The 23,697-nt window shown below is 35.4% G+C and overlaps 4 protein-coding genes across 6 annotated transcripts; 2 read left to right on the top strand and 2 right to left on the bottom strand.

Annotated features, from left to right (window-relative positions):
* The first annotated feature begins 311 nt into the window (after positions 1–311).
* On the top strand, positions 312–3,223 carry LOC131942986 (protein mono-ADP-ribosyltransferase PARP14-like). Its single transcript, XM_059302992.1, has 4 exons — positions 312–554; positions 1,430–2,004; positions 2,332–2,418; positions 2,953–3,223. The coding sequence occupies exons 2-4, from the start codon at positions 1,434–1,436 to the stop codon at positions 3,090–3,092; spliced, it is 798 nt and encodes a 265-aa protein (XP_059158975.1). The 5' UTR covers positions 312–554; positions 1,430–1,433; the 3' UTR covers positions 3,093–3,223.
* Positions 3,224–4,978: 1,755 nt separating this feature from the next.
* On the top strand, positions 4,979–7,684 carry LOC131943045 (poly [ADP-ribose] polymerase tankyrase-like). The gene is made up of 3 exons (XM_059303052.1): positions 4,979–5,574; positions 6,643–6,756; positions 7,205–7,684. Exons 1-3 carry the CDS (start codon positions 5,004–5,006, stop codon positions 7,384–7,386), a joined length of 867 nt encoding a protein of 288 aa, XP_059159035.1. The 5' UTR covers positions 4,979–5,003; the 3' UTR covers positions 7,387–7,684.
* A 5,281-nt stretch (positions 7,685–12,965) lies between these two features.
* LOC131943019 (ADP-ribose glycohydrolase OARD1-like) lies at positions 12,966–13,666 on the bottom strand. Its single transcript, XM_059303025.1, has one exon. The coding sequence runs from the start codon at positions 13,470–13,472 to the stop codon at positions 12,966–12,968; it is 507 nt and encodes a 168-aa protein (XP_059159008.1). The 5' UTR covers positions 13,473–13,666.
* A 2,413-nt stretch (positions 13,667–16,079) lies between these two features.
* On the bottom strand, positions 16,080–20,602 carry LOC131942985 (poly [ADP-ribose] polymerase tankyrase). 3 transcript variants are annotated; one of them, XM_059302990.1, is made up of 5 exons: positions 20,565–20,602; positions 19,983–20,151; positions 18,126–18,703; positions 16,904–16,990; positions 16,080–16,499 (listed from the first exon to the last, which is right to left on the bottom strand). In XM_059302990.1, exons 3-5 carry the CDS (start codon positions 18,697–18,699, stop codon positions 16,348–16,350), a joined length of 813 nt encoding a protein of 270 aa, XP_059158973.1. In that variant the 5' UTR covers positions 18,700–18,703; positions 19,983–20,151; positions 20,565–20,602; the 3' UTR covers positions 16,080–16,347. The 3 variants fall into 3 exon arrangements, with proteins under 3 accessions (XP_059158973.1, XP_059158974.1, XP_059158972.1); XM_059302991.1 differs by lacking the exons at positions 19,983–20,151; positions 20,565–20,602 and adding an exon at positions 19,205–19,293; XM_059302989.1 differs by lacking the exons at positions 19,983–20,151; positions 20,565–20,602 and adding an exon at positions 19,873–19,964 and having other exon boundaries at positions 16,082–16,499.
* Positions 20,603–23,697: the final 3,095 nt, after the last annotated feature.

The following is a 23,697-nucleotide window of genomic DNA, read 5'->3' as shown; positions in this document are numbered from 1 at the left end:
GTTTTTAATAATTAAAACTTTTGTATCGAAATGTTTATTATATATAAAAAGAATATTTTAGAGATCGGTACTATTTCAAATGTTGAGTAAAAAAACACATCTAATTATTTTGTATTGTTTCAATCTATTAACTTTTTTAAAGCGTTTTGAAACCCTTGAATTGTTTCAATTTTATTTCTTTTATGCAGTATAATATAGTTAGCTTGCACTTTTTACTCCCACCCCCACTGTATGTGGGCCGTGGTTTTCCGTTTCTTACGTGTCTGTTCCCATCAAAATTCCTGTTACTGTTGAAAACAGTGCACTTTAGAGTTCACACATAAAAGGAATTTCCGTTTCTATTTCTTTTTCCTAGAACTGACGTGGCTACGAAGTTCGATAAAATTTCACATAAAAACCCAACAGCTCAGCGCAGTTTTTCCCCAGTGTCTGCCCACATTGAGGTAACTACGCTTTGAGAATTTGGACCATCTATTTGATACTTCGTCTGTTATCAGCTAGCAGTTAGATAAGAGTTTGGAGTTTGGAGCTTACAGCTGTGACTATTTGTAAAGGTTACATTTTTTTTACATTTTTATAGTAATTTAAAGTAAATTATCAGTTTTGTTCTTTAAGTATTTTTAAGTATAACCGTGGTAAAGTTGTGTTAAAATGGGCAGGACAGTTTTCTCACTTGTTCTTAATTTTAATATTGAAAATGATTTCCTACATCAGTAAAACGTAATACGTGTTAACATGTCATGCGCCATTTAAGTAGTTGACTCCGATTCCAGCCTTTTGTTCTTTTCTGGATTTACTTCCATAGCCTTGGTCCATCCATAAACAAACTGTAAGCCAGCATTTCTTTGATTTTGGAGTTGTCTCTAGATGAGTTGCTGCTCCAATCTAATGTTACCCTATGCAGTGGTATAATATTGTGTAGTAAGCATATTCTCATTTAGTAAAATCGTAGCCTAATCGTTATGTAGTAGAACCTGTTCACAAGGTTATCCACAATTGTAAATTTGCAGTTTATTCTTTTCTTTTTTACTAGTACCATAATTATAATGTCCATTTTAGTCTTCTTTGTATTAAAATGGACAAAATATATAAACGTGTAGGCCTATAAATGCACTTTTCTTAAATTTGAATAGTATTTTTTGTGATAGAGTAATTAATTATGGGCATTATAAATGTAAGATATTCACATATAAAATGTGAACCACTTACTCACATTTTTCTTTTTGTAAAGATAATTTACAGAATTTCATAGATTCTTATGAATATATGATACAAATACTAAACGGAATTATGTTGGCTTATATTTGTATAAGTATATATATATATATATATATATATATATATATATATATATATATATATAGGACAAACTGACTATTGATATAAATAGATAAGTACATATAATGTTCATATATATTTTTTCATATAGAACAATGGACTCAACCTCAAGAGGAACTGTCGGCTATTTGTCTTATGCAAAAGACAGGGAACCACAGTTCCCAACAAACTGGAGCCCATATCAACAGTCATCTTTTCTTGTAGATGTTGATCAATCCACTCAATCGATAATCAGCGACCTAGTTGTGAGAACTTGGGACAGAGAACCATACTACCTGGGAAGAGATGCCGCAGGTTTGGACCGCAATTCTAAAATTTCCATCACCAAAGTGGAGAGGATTGAGAACAGGGCGCTGTACTCCGCTTACAGAAATGCCAAGTTGAAGCTAATGCAGGACCAGATAGATAAAAGGGGTATCTGCACCCCCATTGAAAGTTTGCCGAATTCTGGCGGGGGTATTCAGACGACAGAACTCCTGCCTAGCCATTTTACGCAGAGTTTGTGCAGTGAGATTAACGAGCATTACCTGTTCCATGGGACGACCTTCGACAGGATTGGTGGACTGTCCAGTGGGGGTTTTAAAATCAACAAGTCTGACCAGAATGGGATGGTTGGCCAGGGGATCTACCAGGCGGAGATGTCCCGGAAAGCTGATCAATATGCCGGTTAGGATTTTTTTTTTATTCCTTATTGGGTTTTTAATTAATTTAAACTAATTTTAACCAATACTTTATTTTTTCTTGAACACTGCATATAGATCTTTCAACGACCTATATAGAGAAACAAAAGAAAACAAATAAAATCATAAATTGTTCAACACAATAGGGCTGGTAAGTAGGTCACCAACCAGTTCTATGGCTCATGCAGGTTTTATTGAGCCGTAGAGCTGGTTGGTGACCTACTTACCTGCCCTATTAAACACAAATATCATCACAAATATTTTTTTTAAATCCCTTTGTTATATAAGTTTTTTTTTAAAACCTTTCCTTCAGATCCTAAACATGAGCGCAGTCCAGATGGCTATAGGTTGAAACTAATCCTCAGTCGCACCTTGCTAGGAAATGTCACTGTTCTTGACAGTAAGATCTTATATAATTTGGCTATATATATATATATATATATATATATATATATATATATATATATACTTAAAATATTCGGCGGTTTCAATGCAATGCCATAAAGCTCTGATAGCACCAATATCGTTTGTGTAAGTAGCTGATGAAATTCTGGGCCACCTTATGGCATCTGATAATATTTGATTTACACAATTGAGACACCCACGTTCATCAAACAGTTTTGCTATGTTGATTCAACTAACACACACTACTTGACACAAGACAACGAGGTGTCATATTCAGTGTTTTTTCCAGACTTTTTTCTCCGGGGGGGCACTAGAAATTTTCGGGGGGGGGGGGGGGGCGGTAGACTTTCTCCGGGGGGGGGCGGACACTGTTAAAAGTATATATTTTCTATGTAAATTATATAAATTTCATTTCGTTAGGGGGGGGGGGGCGGTAGAAGCCCCCCCCCCCCCCCGAAGAGATGCCTGGAAGAAACTCTGGTCCTATTATTAGCAAGTCTTTGATCATTTTGTCTGTACTCCCACACAGGACCTGACAACTACTACCGACCGACCGGTCCCTTCAACTCAGTTGTAGCAAACATCAAACATAAGATGTTCCGGGAGTTTGTCGTGTATGAAGATGGTCTGGTTTATCCGGAGTACGTCGTCACCTACAAGCGGGTATAGACAACACGTGATCATGTTAGACCTCTGTTGGCGACTCAATGTTTGTTTTTGTTTCTGTTCGATATCTTAGTGTTTAGATGTATTGTATCAAAATAGTTTTAGATGTTATCGAAGAATTTTAGTATCGAACTTCGAAGAATAACAAAAAGAAAAGAGATGTTTGTGATTATTAATTTGCAGTTTTTCAACAGAATGAAGAATGTCGTATTCGTTACTATTATTATAGAAAACATGTATTTTTCTTTAAAAAAAAAAACGGATCAGAAAATTACGGATTAAATATTTAATACTTAAATGACGAGTATTCAATGAAAAACATAATTGTTATTAAAATACTGTATTGTTTCTGTAAATTGTTTTTTAATTTAAAAAATGAATAAATTCCTTATCAAAATAAAATATTTAAAAACATTTCTTGAATTCTATTGTATGATGTTATTTATGGATTGATATGTGGGTGTCTGTTTGAGTGTATGATGTTATTTCACCTTTCTGAAATGACGAGTAATTACTATTTAATTTAAATACAACTGATTATGTTAATTTCCTACCATAATTAAATACATTTTAACAATTCAGATAGATACACATGGTCACATTATATAACAAAATACCATCTTCTACAAATATTTATTTATTTAATTTCAATGCTTCTAAATTTAGGGTCAGAAGAACCTTTACATTCTGTTATATGCAAATCAGGCTACAGATATGTATATAGTAGTAACGTTTTTTTTTTAAATTTACTTTATAGTATAAGAATAAAGAAAACTACAAAAAGACAACAATAAACAAACAACAACAACAAACAAAATAAAACAGATCACTTCTCTATCTCGTTACAAAGTTTTTAATCTTAAATAGTTGTAATATATTCATTGTTTCACTGTATCAAATAGATAAAATATAAAACTTCTGAGAAATATAATACAGCATAACCCTTAGAGGTAAAAAACCAAAAGTTCATTTCCAGGAATTTCCAGGATAAAAATAATCTCTGCGACCACGTCAAAAAAAAATCGTTATCAGAGTGTGACGGTTTGTCGTCAGCAGAATGCCAAGAATTATTGACGTGTGTGTATCAGTTACTAGGAACAGCTACACCTCAAATGTACACTTATGTTTGTCATTTTGTATATGCCGATAGTGTAGATGTATTTGTTGCAACTGGTGACTAAGTTTTAAGATAGGTGAGTTTTTTATTTTATTATAAAAGTAAACATGTATATAGAAGTCACTGCTGATTAGATATTTGCCTGATAATTACATACCCATAGTTTTTGGACCAGTTAGCAATGTGACTAATAACCACACATCGGTCTATCTAGAAAACAGAAAATATAAACCGAAATTTGTAGTCACATGTCAAAGCCGAATGGAACCAAGATCTTAATAGACAATAATTTCTTGGAGGACTAGTTTAAGTTAATGATGAGTTAATTAAAAGCTTAATTTATCAAAGGATTTTCGTTTATTTATATCATTATTCTAAATTAAGTTTATTTTATATATAATGATTACTATATAACTACATATATTGTTGTTTATATATAAATATTATTACTTAATAATAGTAATGTCTTTATGTGATGTTTTTCAATATAAAACAAAACCAAGTGTACGACCCAGTCAGTTTAATTTAATCTCTGTGGCACTTGTATATGTTATAATTAATCTCATAAAGACATAATAATAATACGAACATATATATATATATATATATATATATATATATATATATATATATATATATATATATATATATATATATATATATATAATGTATTGCAAGTCGTAGTGAAATAATTTTAATTGTGACATACATACACAGTTCAGAGAAATGCTTCAGCCTTGGATGATTTTTTTTTTACATTATTTGTTAGAGTCAACGCGGAAGTGAAATACATAACGATGTCTTACGGACATAGGTCTTTGGAGTATTTGAAAACACTGGCTGAGGAAGAAACTCCTCCTTTTTGGCGGAACATCAATTTAGGTTTAAAGCCAAAAATATTAGTCGATGTTGATAGAGTAACGAAAGCAGCGATAGAAAGACTGGTTAAAGATACATGGGACCCTCATCTTGTTGGGAAAGGGGCGGACGCAGGGGGACTAACCCATTCCAATCTGGTAGTGGTCCAGGTACAGCGAATTGAGAACCCCCGACTTTTCACCGCTTACAATGATGAAAGAAAACGGTTGCTGAATAAATTGATTATCATGGGTTACACAAGTGCTAGGCCGATTGAAAATATACCCAAATCAAGCGGTGAGGTAGCAACCACAGAATATTTAGATGAAATATTGAAGAAAGATTTGTTTCCTGAAATAAACGAGCACTATCTACTTCATGGTACCAAGTTTTTTAGAATTGGAAGTATCATTACACAAGGACTAGATCCTAAGTATACTGACTCAAGAGCTATGTTTGGGAAAGGCGTCTACACCGCTGAAAAATCAACCAAAGCCGACCAGTATGCAGGTAGATAGGATAATTTTTTAAATGTATTTTAAATGGTGATTCTATGTAAACCACCGAATAAACGTTGCTGCCTCGAAAGGTGTGTAAACTCGCAGCTTTAATCCCACGCTACATAAGTCCCATGTGACGTCGTGGTTGGGTGGTGCAGCGTACGACTGCTAACCCGATAGTTTCGAGTTCGGTTCCTGGCTCGACCCCTTTAGACGGACCTGAGTCTACCCAGCTCTGATGGGTACCTGGCTCAAGTTTGGAAAAGTATCAGCGGTTGGGTATAGTGTTGTCCACATTATCTCTTCTTAGCCGTAGTTTCCAGAAATAAGCCATCTTTAATTTCTTTACCCCATGTAGAACGCCCCTGAGTACACCCAGTTCAGATGAGTACCTGATTAAAGTTGGGGATAATAAAGATGAGTGGGCAACAGAATGACCAAACCATTCCTTTATGTGAAAACGATTTCATCTATCTTCTGGACCGCTATGTTTGAAAGGGGAACATTTTTTTACTCACGATATTAAGTGCACATGTTCCAACTAATTCAAATTTATAAAGCGGTTGTCAATATAATTTTATCGACAATAGTATCCAACCAAATGATCACAAGACAAAGCCATGATTAACTAGAAATTATCTTCATCATCTCGTGCTCAAGACACATGGGGAAGATGAAGTAAAGTTTATCTGTTTCAGAGACCTCGGCTTATAAAGAGATAGTGTGGTCAGCCCTATTATCAGCCGCCTTTGCTTTCCCTAACGTGAGTTAAGTACCCATTAGAGCTGGATGGACTCAGGGACGTTTTACTGACTTGAACCCGGATTCTATCTCCAGACTTTCGGGTTAGCAGTCTAGCTCTCTACCGCTAGGTTACACAGTTGAACTAGAAATAAAAAAAACCCAAAATAATCACTGCAACATTTATTGATAAATCCCACGTTAAATATTGATCATTCAGCGCTCAACAGAGCTTTTCCAATGAAAAATAACTTTTCACTTTTACGCATTATATCTGTAACCATTTTAAGAACAACCTAATAATAGCTCAATGGTGTGTAAACTTTCATCTGTGTAGACGAACCAGAGAAGCGACGCCCACACAAATGGCGAAACAAGCTCATCCTGTCTCGTATGCTACTGGGCAATGTCTTTTTGTGTAGCGAAAATCACAAGACTTTAAAAGACAAAGGTAATTTTTAAATTCTGTTACTAAATAATCTATACTGAAACAAATTCCTTAGTTGACTTTTTTAAAATAGGAATAAAACTAAAACAAATATCCTACTCCAAAAGTTAAATTATTTGAGTTTGTTAATCCGAACCAGAGTTTCTCCCAGGCATCTTTATGGGGGGGGGGGGGTGAGGCCGAACAAAGTCTAGCGCCCCCCCCCCCCCCGAACGAAGTGGAATTTATATAGAAAATATATACTTTTAACAAGACCACCCCCCATTTCAGTCCGCCCCCCCCCCCCGCAAATTTCAACTGCCCCCCCCCCCCTGAAGTATATAAAGTTTGGAAGAAACACTGATCCAAACTTGATCAATGCGATGTGATCGTGATCGCTTGTACAATCTATTGATTACCAGGCTCCGTGTGATTCTCTATGCCAAGTAACAAGCACATATTTTATTTTCAGACGGACCAAAGTTGTCCGGACCTCCGTGCATCGAGTGTTTGGAAGACAGGTGCATCTGTAGGTCAACACAGCCTCGTTTTGACTCCGTCATGGGAGACCGAAGCTGGAGGTTTAGAGAGTTTGTTGTATACAACAAGAACCAAATTTACCCTGAATATGTAATCACGTACAAAAGAGCATAAGTTCAAAGCTAATTATCTAAACTATAAAGTCAGGAAAGAAGTTATTTTGTTCGTTAAGGTTAAAACAAAATTTTCATATGTATTAGTTATTAGACAATGCAAATATAAATACAGGCTAACCATTTGAAAAAAAAGCTCAAACCTTTGATGCAGGAGAAAAAAATATTTAAACTTGGAAAATGAAGTAGAAATAAAAAGTACAACAACCGTAAATAGTTTTATTTATTAAATCTAACTGCTAACATTTTTTATTTTTATTTAATACTACTTGTATCAGTCTATTTACACCTTCTGATTTAGTGTATTTTGTTCAGTCTCAATTTTTATTGAATGGTGTGTTTATTAAACGTATTTATTTTTACCTAAATTGTTTGTATATGTTTTTATTCTGAATATTTAGAAAAAAGATTAATTAAATCAATTACAGAGATAAAAGGAATAATAACAGATAACCTATATATATATATATATATATATATATATATATATATATATATATATATACATATATACATATATATATATATATATATATATATATATATATATAATATTAATTTTATATATAAAATACATTAGGAAGTTATATCAACTTAATGCTAAAAACTTCTATATTGCATATCACGCCTAACACAATACAAAACTAAAGACATTTCATACCACTATTCAGTGGCGTCTCTAGGTCGGGTGTCACCCTGTGCGTTCTGTACCACCCGCCCACAACACCTGCGACGACACTGCCACTATTCATCCCGCCAACCTCTACTGTAATAACATAACAACCATACCACGCAATGAACCAACCTTACCTTACTAAGTTTTGTTATAAAACAATCATAATATGCACGATACAATAGCAAGTCAATAAAATAAATAAAAACTTTGTATACAATTTAATTGATTTGCTTAGTGTTTTAATTCTTGTTTCAAAATCAACATCAAGCTTACTTATAAAAGCTTAATTTGTTTTAAGTATAAAATATCTTCAAAAGTAACAACAAAATGTGTACTGTTTAGCCTAGCTTAGGGAAGATAACATTATGATATGGTTTACAACTCGCCATATAAAAAAAGAACATGGTTTACAACTCGCCATATAAAAAAGAACATTGTTTACAACTCGCTATATAAAAAAGAACATTGTTTACAACTCGCCATATAAAAAAGAACATGGTTTTACAGCTCGACATATAAAAAAGAACATTGTTTACAACTCGACATATAAAAAAGAACATGGTATTGCAAATCTAGCTTTCCTGAAACTGAAATCGCAACTAGGGAGGTACTTCCCTTCATAAAATTCTGACATTAAAGCTAAAAATAGTTAACGGAAATTTTAGAATTTTATCAATAGACCCTACTGAGAATAGTCTCGAAATTATTCGAGAGGAACATTAAATATTAAAACAATTATCCTTTATGTGCTTAAAATTAATATGGTTATGCAATCCTGATGGTTTGATTTTTGTTGGAAAATAATAAAGAGAGGATATATTTTACGTTTTAGTATTTTCTTTACTTAAACACGATTTTAAAAAAGGCATCAGCAGTTTCGTTTTCACGTGGTAATGGCGATATAAACGAAGACATCCTGGTATTTGATAGGCTAGAGTCAATTGTATCCTACAAAATCCTACAGGTTGGCGATGGATTCTTTGGTGGAAGAATCCACATCCACCAACACAGACCATCCGCTACCACCCGTGCTCTGGTTCCGTGGAATATCTGTCTCGGTCTCTGCGAGGTGTGTTGGTTGCTCTATAGTCTCTCTCTTGGGAGTGTTGTGGGAATACATCTCGCTGGAACTATAACTAGGTCAAAAGGTATCCCCGCCACCTGTGTTCCAGGGCCTTGGGATTCCTGGCTCTGTTTGAGCAGATTGTCTTGGGCGCTCGACATATCGATTGGAAGTGTTGGAGGAATGCATCTCGCTAGAACTAAAAATAGAGAGAGATGTAACACTGGTCTTTGTCGAAAATATTGTTACCACTAACCTTGACCTTAACCCTGGAATCAATTAGTTATCCCTTTGCTCAATTAACGTTATTCTTGACCATCTCTAACACACACACACACACACAAACACACACACACACACATTACAAAATATGTAATTCTTTATTTTAAAGTTGGGCTACTGTTTTTAACCCTTTCCCCGGCGACTGGGTGTAATCGACCCGAAGTCGCTATATTTTTGCTCATATCTCGAGTCTCGTTTTATAAATTTTTCTGGGCCTCATTCCCATCTATAAGGTGGTTGGGATGAACTCATTGGAGGTTGTAAATTTTAAAAATATGCGTAAAAAATTTTTTTATGAGGGTTTGAAATTTTTTTATACGGTCCCTGGCAACTGGGTGCTACACACCCGTACACAATTTTGAATGGAAAAAATATTTATAACTTATAAACTGGCTTCTAACAATTTGTTTTTACTCATTGTGGGTTAAGTCATTGTGTTACATTTTCAAAGTTTAACTATAAATTAACAATCCGAAGGTATTTGAGTAACAAAAATATCAAACCGGATTGAAGTAATCAACTTTAGTAATAAAATAATAGAACATTAACATGTCTTAATCACTTGCACCTCAGAGAGCACAGTTGTTAGATACAATTAAAATAACTGGACATTTCCTCTTGCTGGCAGGGAACTTTAGTTTTCTTTGACAAAATATGGGCATTCTTTTAGTGGTGTTACATGAGTCACAGGTCCAAAATATTTTAATTACATACTTATCGGAATTGCTTGGTATGTATTAGATCAGGGGTCTCCAAACTTTTCAGCCCGAGGGCCGCATTAACTATCAAATATCAGTTCGGGGGCCAGAGTTTCTTTAAGGCATCTTTTTAGCCCCCCCCCCCCCCACGAAATATAATTTATATAGAAATATATAATATAACAAATTTCAAATGTCCCCACCCCACCCGAGGTCCACGTTTGCTCTCAAATTGTTCTTCACGTATTTTATTCTTGAAAATGTTTGTTCACACAGGAATGTTGTTTCAAAATTTGAAAGGTACTTTGATGCAAAAGTTTTAATATTAGGAAAGTCTTCCTTGTGCACAAACTTATGAAAACCCATCCGCCCTTCTTTAAACGTGTCTCTAAGGAAGTCATTTTCTTGCAATTCAATGACCTCCAGCTGCACTTCATCTTTGCAACTGGCCACATTAGCTTCAAATGGGCTTTGAAACAGTCTCACTTCTTCTGCCTTTGAATCCAAGTCTGAGAACCGCTACTGAGACTGCAGCTGGAGGTCTTTAATGATCTCGTATGTAATTGACGTGGGGAACTCAGTGGTTGGTTCAACCGTAAAGACCTTGCACTGCTGAAAGTGTGTCAAGTTGTTAGCCTGTACTTGTTCCAAAAACATGACACGTTTGTATCTAAAGGCCTTTAGGTGGGTGTATAGATCAGAAACTAGATTTCACTCTGTTGTCGTTTTAGGTTCAGAAAATTTTAATGACTAGTTATGTCTGCCGCAGAGGCCAATTTCCATACCCACTCTTCATCAAACAACAATGGCTGTGACTTGCCTTTACTTTCAGGAAGTCACCTATTTCCTTTCTTAACTTAAATACGTCTGCTCAGACTAGAGCTTTCTCGCTAAATTAGCTATCTTACTGATGTAAAATAAGGTAAATCTTGCGATTTTGTGTTTGTCTCTGAACTATCTATGGTTAGATATCCTCTTTGGTAACAGTGTCATATATTCTATGTAAGGAAGCCAGCTCTTGCGTTATGTTCATGTCTTCGCACTTCTAATGAACACAAAAAGTTGAGGTGGAACAACTGTCCAGCGACTCATCCATTGCAAATGAAAATGGCGAAGCTTGCTTGCATTTGTCGCTATTAGACTCACGATGTTTTCACCAATGTCTGAAACACGGCTATAAATTGTATTTACACCCTAAGCCACATTTTCAAATTATTTTGAATTTTCTGTGCAAAGTTTCTCAGCCACATCTAACAAACATTTATTCCGTGGACAAAAAGATCGTCGCGGGCCGGATAAAATGACCTCGCGGGCCGCATCCGGCCCGCGGGCCGTAGTTTGGAGACCCCTGTATTAGATAAATCTACTCCCACCTCTAAAATCAACCACTTGCTAATTAGTAATGATCTCTCCAGAAACATAACACCTTTCTAAACTTGAATGGAATATCTACCATAATGGAAGCAAATATACCATGAGCCTGATGGACTGTTAGTGTTATTGATGTGAAGTGAATATGACCCAGAAGGTTGCTGAATTTCTTCATAGAAAATTCTGCCTTCAAAAACTTCCATAAGCAGAACTGAATTGACATACAACTAAATTGTTATTCTGCAGAGTGCCAGTGTCTCCTCTTGCTTTCTCTCCATCCCTGCTAATGCAGTCAAATATTGGTTGTATTATTTTTTGTATTCATGTACAGAAGAAATATGAGTCAGGCTGTTTATAAATTTCCTGGAATTAGCACTTCAGGCAGTGGTCTAGTGTACTGTTACTTTGTCTTTCCTGAAAATATTTCTTTTTCTTCATTTTGCACCAGCCGTTTCATTTCATTATGAATGCCAACTTGTTGACACATTATTGATAGTTGAAATGCAGTATATTGGGTAGACCTCGTCATCAGAGCTGCTTGAAACTGAACCAGCATTGTCTTCAAGTAATTATGGCTGCCATTCTTCATCTTCTTCCTTTATCATTAACACTTGAGTTTAGACAAAAGCGTTCAAGACTTGTTTCTGTTGTGTTCTCAATAACGTTTGTGACTATTTATAAACCTTACTCTCAGGGTCACAACCTGTAGAACATCCACCCCACTCCCAGTTTGATCAATTAATTGCCCAGTATTAACTTTCAAGCAGCATTACAAAGTTGTTTTGCCTTTTTGTCCTCATTCGTACTCCTAATGAGGTTAATGTCAAGTTACTCTAAAAGGCTCGAATGTCTCTATCTACATTCCAGAGCTCCCTAAAAGAGTACAAATCACTATATATGTCCTCCCACAGGCAATCTTACCCCTGCATTTCATTAACCTATTTTAACTCTAAACTACAGTTCTGTCTGTAACTGCAAGTCAGAACTCCAGCAAAGAGTATAAATCACTACATGTGTCCACCCACAGGTTAACTCTTGCTTGAGAATCCCATCAACCACTAGTATCATATTACAGCTCTCCCATTGACAACAACTTGTCTTGTGTTCCCCATGGCCTCTGTGCCCTGAATACCTCAACTGTGTCAGTATTGTTACCCACCCCACAATGAACAAAGAAAAGAATTTACTATAAGAAAGTCTTTGGGTGTGATCCACCCAGTTGCCGGGGACAGGGTACCAAATATGTTGCCGGGGAAAGGGTTAATTTATTCTAACTTCTCTTTAACTTCAATAAATAAGTATTACAATACCTAAAATCATGAGGTTAAAAATTTGAAGAAATAATTTAGAATTATAAATTCAATTTAAAAGAAATTTAACTCCAATTAAATTTAAACACATAAGTATGTATAGAGATACAGCTTAGACAACTATAATTGCACAGCTGCCAATCAATTTTGTAATGAAAAAAAAAACGTTAAACCCAGTGACTAAATTTCTATAAATGCTTTTATCATAGAAATAAAAATGTACCTTCTTTGCTGGGAATCAGGATGCTTTGGCAGACATCCAGGAAGAAAGTACACCTGAATTGTAATGTCTGTTTTGCCAAAGGCAAAGTTAATTTTCTCTTTGACATCATTCCACTTGAGTTCATCTAACCCGCATCCAATAGCTGGCATGGCCAGTTCATTAACACCCAATTCCAGACATCTGTCCCTCAGGTTCAACAGGCACTGTTTCATCTGGACTATGGTCGGTTTCTCATTGTATTTGGTTTTGGTCACTAGGTAGAAGAGGTGACGACGTCCATGTTTCAAGTCAATGACTTCACCAATATCAGCTTTTTGAGCTTTAGCCTCGTCAACACATCCAAACCTTTGTTTGAATTCAACTGCGATGCCTTTTCCCATTTGTAAATCTTTGCTGACACATTGAACAAGACTAAATGTCTCTTCACAGGAAAATAGATCACCCTCAATTTCTGTAAGTTTCATTGTTCACCAGCGAAACTTGGCTTGTATAATATTTACTTTATTAGTTATTTGCGATGTATCAAAGCAAGATATTGATTAAGTTCTCGCTTACTTTTTTTTTTAAACAGAAACCACAATCACAAAATTAAACTTCCATTTTCAGTAATACTTTTGTATTTCTAAAGTCACTGCGTTATCACCGTCTAGCTTGTAGGGGCCTACATAGACACAGAATTCACACAGTTACTTATAATCGCATAACGAAAACCCGTTCTACTTCCGTGAAATCGAAACTGAAAGTAGTGATAAAAAAATAAAAAATATAGGTAAACTATGATAACCTACGCAGTTCAAAAATGTGATAAAGAAACAATATTAAAGATAAAAGCTATCGGATAAAAATAATGATGGTGAAATAGTAGCTACCATATGTAAATTATATAATTCAATCTAAGCTGAAAATGTTAATGCAAACTTATTTTATTTTAAACAAACATAATGGCAAACCTGCTATACGCTAATATAAATACAACTATTGATTTATCTGTTACAGAAACTAGGTGGTTGTCAATGCTAAAACACTTCACAGTGTGTATATTTTCAGGTATCTATAATATATATATATATATATATATATATATATATATATATATATATATATATATATATAAAATATATATATATATATATATATATATATATATATATATATATATATATATATATATATATATATATAGGTATATGTAGATACAGGTCTATTTATAGGCTTGGGATTTACCGGTTTTAATTATAGGTATAGAGTATAGATATTTATATATATATATGTGTAGGGAGTTACACCTGACCTATTTTATAATATGGCATATTGCTCGTAGTGTCAGGTGGATTTAATCCAAGAAAGAAAGAAGAAACACATCAACCAACTATTATCTGTGTGGTTCAGCCAACAACTGCACCTTAGATCCATTAGAAACAAGAATACACATCCAACACAGGACAGTTTTTAGAACACAACTCCGCGAGCGATCCAGTCAGTTCACGAACAAGACTGACCTAGTTTTTACACAGCTACACACTTGCCAGGGGAAACCACTCTGTTTGCCAACACAGTGTTTACGTTTTATCGACCATCGTCGTAGTATATAATCTCTCTCTCTATATATATGTGTGTGTGTGTGTATTGTATATATACTTACATGAATGAATGAATTTACAAATGAACGAATGAGTAAATGAACGAATGAACGAACGAATGAACGAATGAAATAATGAATGAATTAATTAATTTACAAATGAACGAATGAATGGCTACACTTTCTGCTTTAGTATTCATCAATGTAACATGTCTATAGTTGCCTGCACATTTGTGGATAGTGCCTTTCTGTGTGTAGGTGTGACACACCATTGTTCTTTATGCTAGTTGAATCCACCCTCCCACTATATTAGTAAATGTAAACTTTTTACGCCTTTTTCATGTGGTAGGCCCCTATCTTTTATTTCCTAAGGTACCTTTTCCCCTTGGTACCTTTTTACATAGACCTGACAGTGTTCGCCAGTTTCGTTTTATTAAACCAACAACAAATACATCATTCATGCACTTTAGTTTTTTTTTTTTTTTTTGGTCAGCCACGAAAAATAATGTAAAGTTTCTCAAGGATTACGATTATTGTGGACAAGAAGTGGGGATGGGAGGGGGGTGGAGTGGCAGCAGACAGATCGTGCAAGGACGTGTAAAAATGGGAGACGGGATAGTACCACTGAACCATGGTGTTTTTGCTACTGTTTTATATAACATAAACTATCAAGCACTGGTACACATTGGGTAATTTTAGCGTAGCCTTTCCGAGCATCTGTTTCATCATGTCCACCCTTCATTTTCATTCTCATTGGCACTTTCATTGTTATTATCATGAGAAATATATATATATATATATATATATATATATATATATATATATATATATATATATATAAGAAATAAACATTAATTATTAAGTTTATTTTCAGTGCGATTAAAAACTTGTTATTATAAAAGTTTTAATTTATTCTCGAGTTTCTAGTAATTCCATTTAAAGAACTGAAACCACTAACGCTAGACTAAAAGTATTTGCTTTAAAACCCGATCAGTAGCTTGCGATTCCTAAAAGATAATTATCTACGGTCGAAGACTCCCAACCAGAGAAATCAACCAACCGTGACAAGCAGTTTAACGTCATCGATTAGCTGATCGAGTGATTGCTACTATTTTTTTTCCTGTTATCTCCCCTGTTATTATTGAATGTATATTTTAAAAAATTGAATTTTATTGTCTAACCTAATTTTTTATTAAGTTTTAAAATATATATTCTCGTATTGCCATCATAGATAAATGTATCTAGAAAATTAGTATAAAGTTTCTGCATTAAACAATTGGTTAAACTTGAGGTACAAGATGTGCCACATTTCACAAACATAAAGCAAAACAAAAACAAACAAGCAGGTATTGTGAACTGAATAAGGAACACGCCAAAAATAGATTTGAATTAAAAATCTAACATTAAAATGCTGTTTTAAAACCCTACTATTTTGATAAAATTACTTCAGTTATTTATTAAATCATCCACAGTAAGTGCAGACCAAGTCAGAGGTAATATGGGCCAAAAATATATTTTATGAGCATCGTTTACACATTCACAAATATATATTTTTTTTTAAACCAACACACATATTTTAAACTCAACTATGGAACCCACCTTCTAAAAACAATGACCAAAACATTTTCTGGGGATGTTCATAGTTACAGTTTACTGTTACAGATACCACACACATGAGAGCCTAAATGAAGCTTTTAAAAAACATTTCAAGTACACAAATAAACTATTTGAGTGGTGACATAAACTCTGTCGGGAAACTTTTAAGCTCTCTTGTAGGTGACGACAAACTCAGGGTAGACCAGGCTCTCGTCGTAGACAACAAATTCACGGAACAGCCAGTCGCCGTCTGCCATCACAGAGTCGTAGCCAGACGGAGGGCTGTTGCGGCCCTGTACCATCGACAAATTGCTCTCTGGAAAAATAAATCAAGTAGAATGACTTTAGAAGTATCAAATTCCTTGCTTAAAAGTATGCAGTTTCTTTTAAAACAGAATTAGAAAAATAAAATATCCATATATAAATATATTACCCTATGTCTTAAATACAGTGTTTCTTCCAGACTTTTTTCTCCGAGGTGTAGCGAGAGGGCACTTGATATTTTCTGGGGGGGGGGGGGGGGGAGGGTGGACCGTCTACATTTTTCGGGGGGGGGGGACATTAGTAAAATTATATGTTTACTATATAAATATCGTCTCGTTCGGGGGTGGGTGTGGGGAGGCGGTAGACTTTCTTAGGGGGGGGGGGGGACGGCTCCGCCCCCCCCTGAAGAGATGCCTGGAATAAACTGCTTAAATAGCAACCACTGATAGCACTTACTGTTACACAAGAAGACATCCCCCAGCAATGTGCGGCTAAGTATTATCTTTAGTCTGTGGCCATCAGGACTTCGTGCGTCAGTGGGATCTAGAGAAAACAAATACAAATAGTTGTAAACAAAACAATACGCATATTATAGACAATATCCTTCCATTACATTGATTAAACACATTATAACTACTTAATTTAGTCATTCAAAGCTATACATCTTTACAAAAAATGAAATCACAGACAATAATAAAAATATAATGTTTAACCACTAATACGACATGTTGCGGATCGGAATACGATGCAGTAGCGTAGCGAGGGGGTTTGGGGGGCGGGGGGGGGGGGGGGCATATATCCCCGGGCGCCGACCTTAGGGGGCGCCCAAATGGGTTGGAAAAATAAATTGAAAGGTTGAGGGGGATGCAAATCGAATGTATGGAGGGGTGGGGGTGCAAATCGAAATCTTGGGGGGAGGGGGGTGCAAATCGAAAGATTGAGGGAGGGGGGGGCGTGGGGTGCAAATCGAAAAGTTTGTCCCCGGGCGCCGGGAAGGGTCGCTACGCCTCTGCTATAATGTTGCCGTCCAGTTGCCTAGTCGCCGGCCGAATACGTTGCTGACACTGGCTCGGGCACTAGCCAATGAGGCCGTCGTTGTCTAGGGGTATCTTATAATTCACCCGAGACAGCTACAGTAAACTACAGACAGGAGACCTTCTTAGTTTATGTTATGTATCAATTCACTAAACGCTTGTTCCGCTGGGCGAGGCTTCCCCTAACCGCTAATGTCTGGAGCGCTTGTGCGTTAGAGAGAGTGAGAGAGAGAGAGAGAGAGTGAGATAGAGAGATAGAGCGAGATACTATCGATCCTGCCTGTATTTATACCCCTGTTCTAACCCCTAGCTATTCCCACGGGACAATGAGCTCAAACCTAGTGACCTAACAAATTATCCCCCCTGGCGCTAAAAAACACTGGTAAGTATAAAGACTACTATTGTCCTGTCAGAGCGATCAGTCTCTTTGAACGTGTCACCTACTATCCATCCCTACGGTTTACCCTGTAATTATCTAGTGAATGGATGCTTGTGGAATTCTGACCCAACACGAAATAAGATGTTTCTCTAAGACCTCTGGTTTGTGATTAGAGCAAAAGAGCTCTAATCTTTATCACGATCGTGGTTTGTTGAGAAAAAATAACAACTAGGTCTATTTAGTTACCTATTCAAAAACTATGTACCTGCATACTGGTTGGCTTTAGTGGACTTCTCGGCCTGGTAGATGCCAGAGCCTAGCATGCCTCCAGCAGACTTTCTGAAGCCGATGTCTTTCAGCCCGCCGATCCTGTCAAATGTCGTCCCGTGGAACAGGTAGTGCTCGTTAACCTCTTGACACAGGTCGTCCGTCAAGAAGTCTGGCAGATACCTGCTGGTAACTACACCTCCACTAGATTTGGGTAGATCACCCACCTTTTCACACACTCTGCCTGATCTTAACTTTTTGAACAGCAGTTCTTGTTTGGCGGCTTTGTACCTCCTAAAAAGGTCAGGGTTCTCAATTCTTTCTACATTGAGGATCATAAGACCGGTATCTCTTCTAAGACCGAAGGCGTCTCGGCCGAAGCTGGTTTGGGCAGGGTTCCATGTGGATTGTACCAGGTTGATAATGGCTTGTTTGGTGGAAGAATCCACATCCGCCAGCACTGACCGCCCACTGCCCCGTGTTGTCCAGTTACTTGGGATGTCTGGTTCAGACTGTACAACGTATCTGAGGTACTCGACAGTTCCTCTCCTGGGTGTGTTGTATGAAAACATCGTGCTAGATCAAAACATAGAGCAAAGTGCGTTATTAGTACGTATTGGAACTATTTTAATGTTCATCTTTTAAAGTAAACATAACCTCAAAACTTACTCTGGCCTTAACCCACATTATTTATCATTTAGATCACCTAATATTATCCTGACACTATCTAATTTAACCATGGTCTCATACATAGTCTTTAACCATGTCACTAACTTATCACAAACCATAATCATACTTTAAGTCTCTAATCGATCCTATCCCTAAAAACTTAACCACTTGAAAATCATAACTTTGGGCCCGGATCAGAAAAACAATCTGGATAACTTAAGTTGCCCTAAGTTATCTTGTAATAATAAATTTTATAACATAATATGATTATTCTTAAAAAAAACATTCATAAAATCATAAAATCATTTAATTTACATTTATTTCGTGTAATCAATATAAATCTAAATTTATAAACTAAAAACAAATATAAAATTTGTAATTTAGAGTCTACTAAACACATCCACGTACAAGTAATTCCGACTTACTGTTTGAAACCACGACCGTAATATTCACAGAAAAGCTGCCTAACTGAAAGAACGATGATAGCAATATGCGTTATATGACGTCAGCTTACCTGTCTCTTAGTGGGGCCAAATATCGTAACCTCATTGACCTACTAATTAGGATAACATTGGGCACGAGTTTTTAAAAGCATGGGTAAATTTTTTTTATCTAAAGCTCGATCTTAATTGTAAAAACAGTTAAGTGTCAACATATTATATAAACCGTTGACTCCGATTTTAGCCTAAATTCTTGCTGGATTAGCTTCTATAGATTTTGTCCATCCAAGAACAAACTACAAGGCAGTAGTTATTTAATTTTGGATTTGTCTATCCTATTTGAGTTCTTGTCCGGGATATATATATATATATATATATATATATATATATATATATATATATATATATATATATATATATATATGGCATGAGGCGGTTTCTGAATAAATATTCGAATTTGAAAAAAGACCAGAATTAGGGAAGAAATCTCAGGGGAGATCATTCCCGCTTTATTCACAAACACATTCAATTTTACTTGAAATAGTTTAAACAAAGAAATTTTAAAATTAAAATAAAAAAAAATATGTTTTAACTTGAGGTCTGCAAAAATATCTGGCAATCACAATTTCGACCTACCTCTTAATATATGCGTATATTATAAAACACAGTCCGTTGCTTACACATAAATTTAAAAGCTGTATATATGAGAGATGGGAAAAAGCAAATTGTTATATAGTGCCGCTTACCTGCATTCACAGAAAAAATCGACTGAAAAACTTCAACTTTCATTTTCAGTGGGTTTTTTTTTCCTCGAATCTCAGCTTATCAACAAGTAACTTCTAAAATGACACGTAATTCACCTTGCGGCATAATGCGCCTAAAAAAGGAATCCGTTCTTGTTCCTTGAATTCGAAACTGAAAGTAGAGATAGTGCATTGGAAAAAATCAATGTTAGTAAACTATTACGGCCCGCGCAGTAAGGTCAAACAAGTGGAGAAAAAAAAAATTACAATATAAAAGATACGTGATTATGGAATATAGAAAATTCCGTTAAAATTAGCCATATTTACATAAGTTAGAAAATATATTCAAAATGCAAAATGATAATGAATTCATATTTTAGCTAATCGTACTGTTAAAACTGTTGCATGAAAGTACTTAGACAACCATTGATTTAGGTATGAAAAGTTGCTGTTTGTGTGTTTATGAATAAATGATTGAGCGAATGAACGAATGAACCAATGAACCAATGAACAAATAAACAACTGAACAAGCAAATGAATAAACACATGAAACAATGAATGAACTTGTTAATTAATGTCACCTACCCAACTCTGCCTACTGTGCATTCATCAATGAAGCATGCCTAAATGTGTGTGCCCACATCCGAGTAATATCCCTCTGTTACTGGGGAACGACGTTCTTTTTTTCGTGCTAGCATGTACCGCATCCTTATCATCATGTATTCTCAATAAGTGTAGAATAATTATGCCCTCGATCCTCTGGTGCCATGTTTACACAGATCTTGACGGTGGTTTCATGTTCCGTTTTACAAAAGTAAGACGAACCACATCGCAACACGCTCTTTACTTTATTTCGTCGGCAACTGAAAACAAATTGTTAATTTCCGCGAGAATTATGTTAATTCTGAACAGAGGTGCCGGGGGGGGGGGGGGGGGTTGAGATTTATTGGAGGGTTGGGTAGAAGCTGCAATATCGTCTGAAGACTGGTACACTCGCACACTCCACCCCGCACACACACACAAACACACGTGAAACTAAAGACACACATACAATCTACCACTTACCTCACTAAGCCAGATGAACTAGTACTAGCCATGGATTCCGCCTATGGTACCAAGGATGTAGACCTTGGTTGACCACATGATCACCTTGATCGAGTACCAACCTAAATCTTCCAATACACCAAGAATGACAGCTTGTTTTCACTTTCTAATCGTCATCATTATGCTCGTTGCGACTAACATCTTCCTTATCGTTGTGTTCGGTAAGAGGAAGAAGGTGAGTACATTGTTCTGCTAGTATTTTTTTTTTGGCAAAAGTTATTTGTGCAGGAATCATTAGATGCAGAAGGTTTGCGGAGGTTTCTTGAGGTTTAAGGTTTAAAGAAGTTTTATGTCATTTAAGTAGTTTAAACCTTAGTTAAGAGAGTTTAAGAAGTTTAAATGAGGTTGAATGAGGTTTAAGGAGGTTAAATGAGGTCTAAGGAAGTTTAATGATGTTTAATGATTATTAAGAAGGTATAAGGAGGTTTTATGAAGTTTTATGAGGTTTAAGGAGGTTTAATGAGGTATAATGAGGTATAATGAGGTATAATGAGGTCTAAGGATGTTTAATGATGTTAAATGAGGATTAAGAAGGAATAATGAGGTTTAAGGAGGTTTAATGATGTTTAATTAGGTTTAAGGAGTTTTAGGGATGATTAATGCGGTTTATGTTTATGTTTCAAATGCGGATTATAGAGATTTAAGGAGGTTTTAGGTTTAAGATTTTAGGAGGTTTAAATAGGTTTAAGGAGCTTTAATGAGGTCTAAGGAGCTTCTAGGAGGTTGAATGAGGTTCACGGAGGAGAACGTTTAATTAGGTTTAAGAAAGTTTAAAGGGGTCTAAGAAGGTTCAATGAGGTTTTAGGAGGTTTTATTAGATTTAAGGTGGTTTAAGGAGGTTAAAGGAGGATTAACGAGGTTGACAGAGGTTTAAGGAGATCTAATTGGGTTTTTTGAAGTTTAAGGAGGTTTACGGAGGTTTTATTGGGATTAAGGAGGTTTAATGAGTTTTAATGAATTTTAATGGAGTTTAAGGATGTGAAGCAGTTTTAAGGGGTTTTAGAAGGTTAAGAATGGTTTAATGGGATTGACTGTTAAAGGTATATGGATCAGCATATGGTGTGCGATTTAATTGGGTTAAATGAGATTTACTGAGGTTTATCGATTACATACATTTATACGTTTTAAGGAGGTGCATGGAGGATTTAAGGAGATTTAACAATGTTAAAGGAGGTTTAAGGAAGTTTAATTAGATTTCAGAAGGTTTAAGTATTTTTAAGGGGGTTAACAGAGAATCAAGGGGTTTACGGTGGTTAAATAAGGTTTAAGTAGTATTTGGAAGTTTAAGGACATTAAACAATGCTAAAAAACATTTAATGAAGTTTTAGGAGATTCAAGAATGTTAAAGCAACTTTAAGGAGGTTTAAGGAGGTTAAACGTGGTTAAAGGAGGGTTAACGTGGTTAAAGGAGGTTTAACAAAGTTTATGTAGATTTAATAATGTTGAAGAATAGTTACGGAGGTTTAATGAGGTTTAATGAGGTTTTAGGAACTTTAAGGAGGTTTAAAGAGGTTTAAGGAGATTTGATGTGGTTTAAGGAGGTTTAATAAGGTTTAAGTTGGTTTATGGAGGTTTAAGGTTAAAGGAGGTTTAAGTAGGTTTAAGAAGGTTGAACAAGGTTACGTTTTAAGGGGGTTCTAGATAGCTAAGAGGCTTGTAAGGTTAAAGTTAATTAAATATAATTAAAGTAGCATGTTTTAGTCGTAGGTCCCGACATAGGGTGATACACTGGCATACAGTATAATCGTGTCAGGACGATTAATGGTGGAAAACTAGATTGCTAATATCTAAAACAACATTCAGAAAATTGTAGACGGCCATAGTATTTTTAATAACTTGGCCAAAAAACGTTTAAGAAGGTTTAAACAGGTTTACGTAGGTTGAAAGTCCCGAAATCTCCAAAAATACCAAAATTCTCGGTATTCGTGTACAGCCATATGGCATTTACCGTTGTCGTTGTGACTATCATCCTTCTTTTTTGTGTGTTTGGTAAGAAGAAGAATGTGAGTGCATCGTCCAAATCTATTGTGTTTTACCATCACATTGAGATAAATGTCACAATAAATCGGAGGTCATCAATGCTAAATTTTATATTAATATTTCCTGCAATATTATTTCTCTTGCAACAATCACTTCGCATCCGTTGTTTAAAAAAAAAAAAAAACTTGGTTTGAGTAACGAATTTAAAACATTACTATAAAACCTGAGGTTTTGAGAGGGTTTATGAGGTTTTGAGAGGTTCGAAGAGGCATTATGAGATTTAAGGAGGTTTATGGATATTTGATGTGATTTGTGATATTTAAGGCGGTTTATGTTTTAAAGAGAAGTATTCTGGTTTAAGGAGGTTTAAGGAGGTTTAAGGAGGTTTAAGGAGGTTTAAGGAGGTTTAAGGAGGTTTAAGGAGGTTTAAGGAGGTTTAAGGAGGTTTAAGGAGGTTTAAGGAGGTTTAAGGAGGTTTAAGGAGGTTTAAGTGTTAAGGAGATGTATCACGGAAATTTAAGGAGGTTTAAAAGTTTTAATGAGATCTTAAGAGGTTTAATCATTTGTAATGATGTTGGAATAATTTCATAAATGTTCTAGTTTAAATGTTAATGGAAGTATAAGAAGATCAAAG

The sequence above is a fragment of the Physella acuta genome, unplaced genomic scaffold (assembly GCF_028476545.2).
Source record: "Physella acuta isolate Inbredline_101_S28 unplaced genomic scaffold, ASM2847654v3 ptg000438l, whole genome shotgun sequence".
Taxonomy (NCBI): domain Eukaryota; kingdom Metazoa; phylum Mollusca; class Gastropoda; family Physidae; genus Physella; species Physella acuta.
Note: the sequence above shows the minus strand (reverse complement) of the source record. Positions and strands in the feature narration are given on the sequence as shown.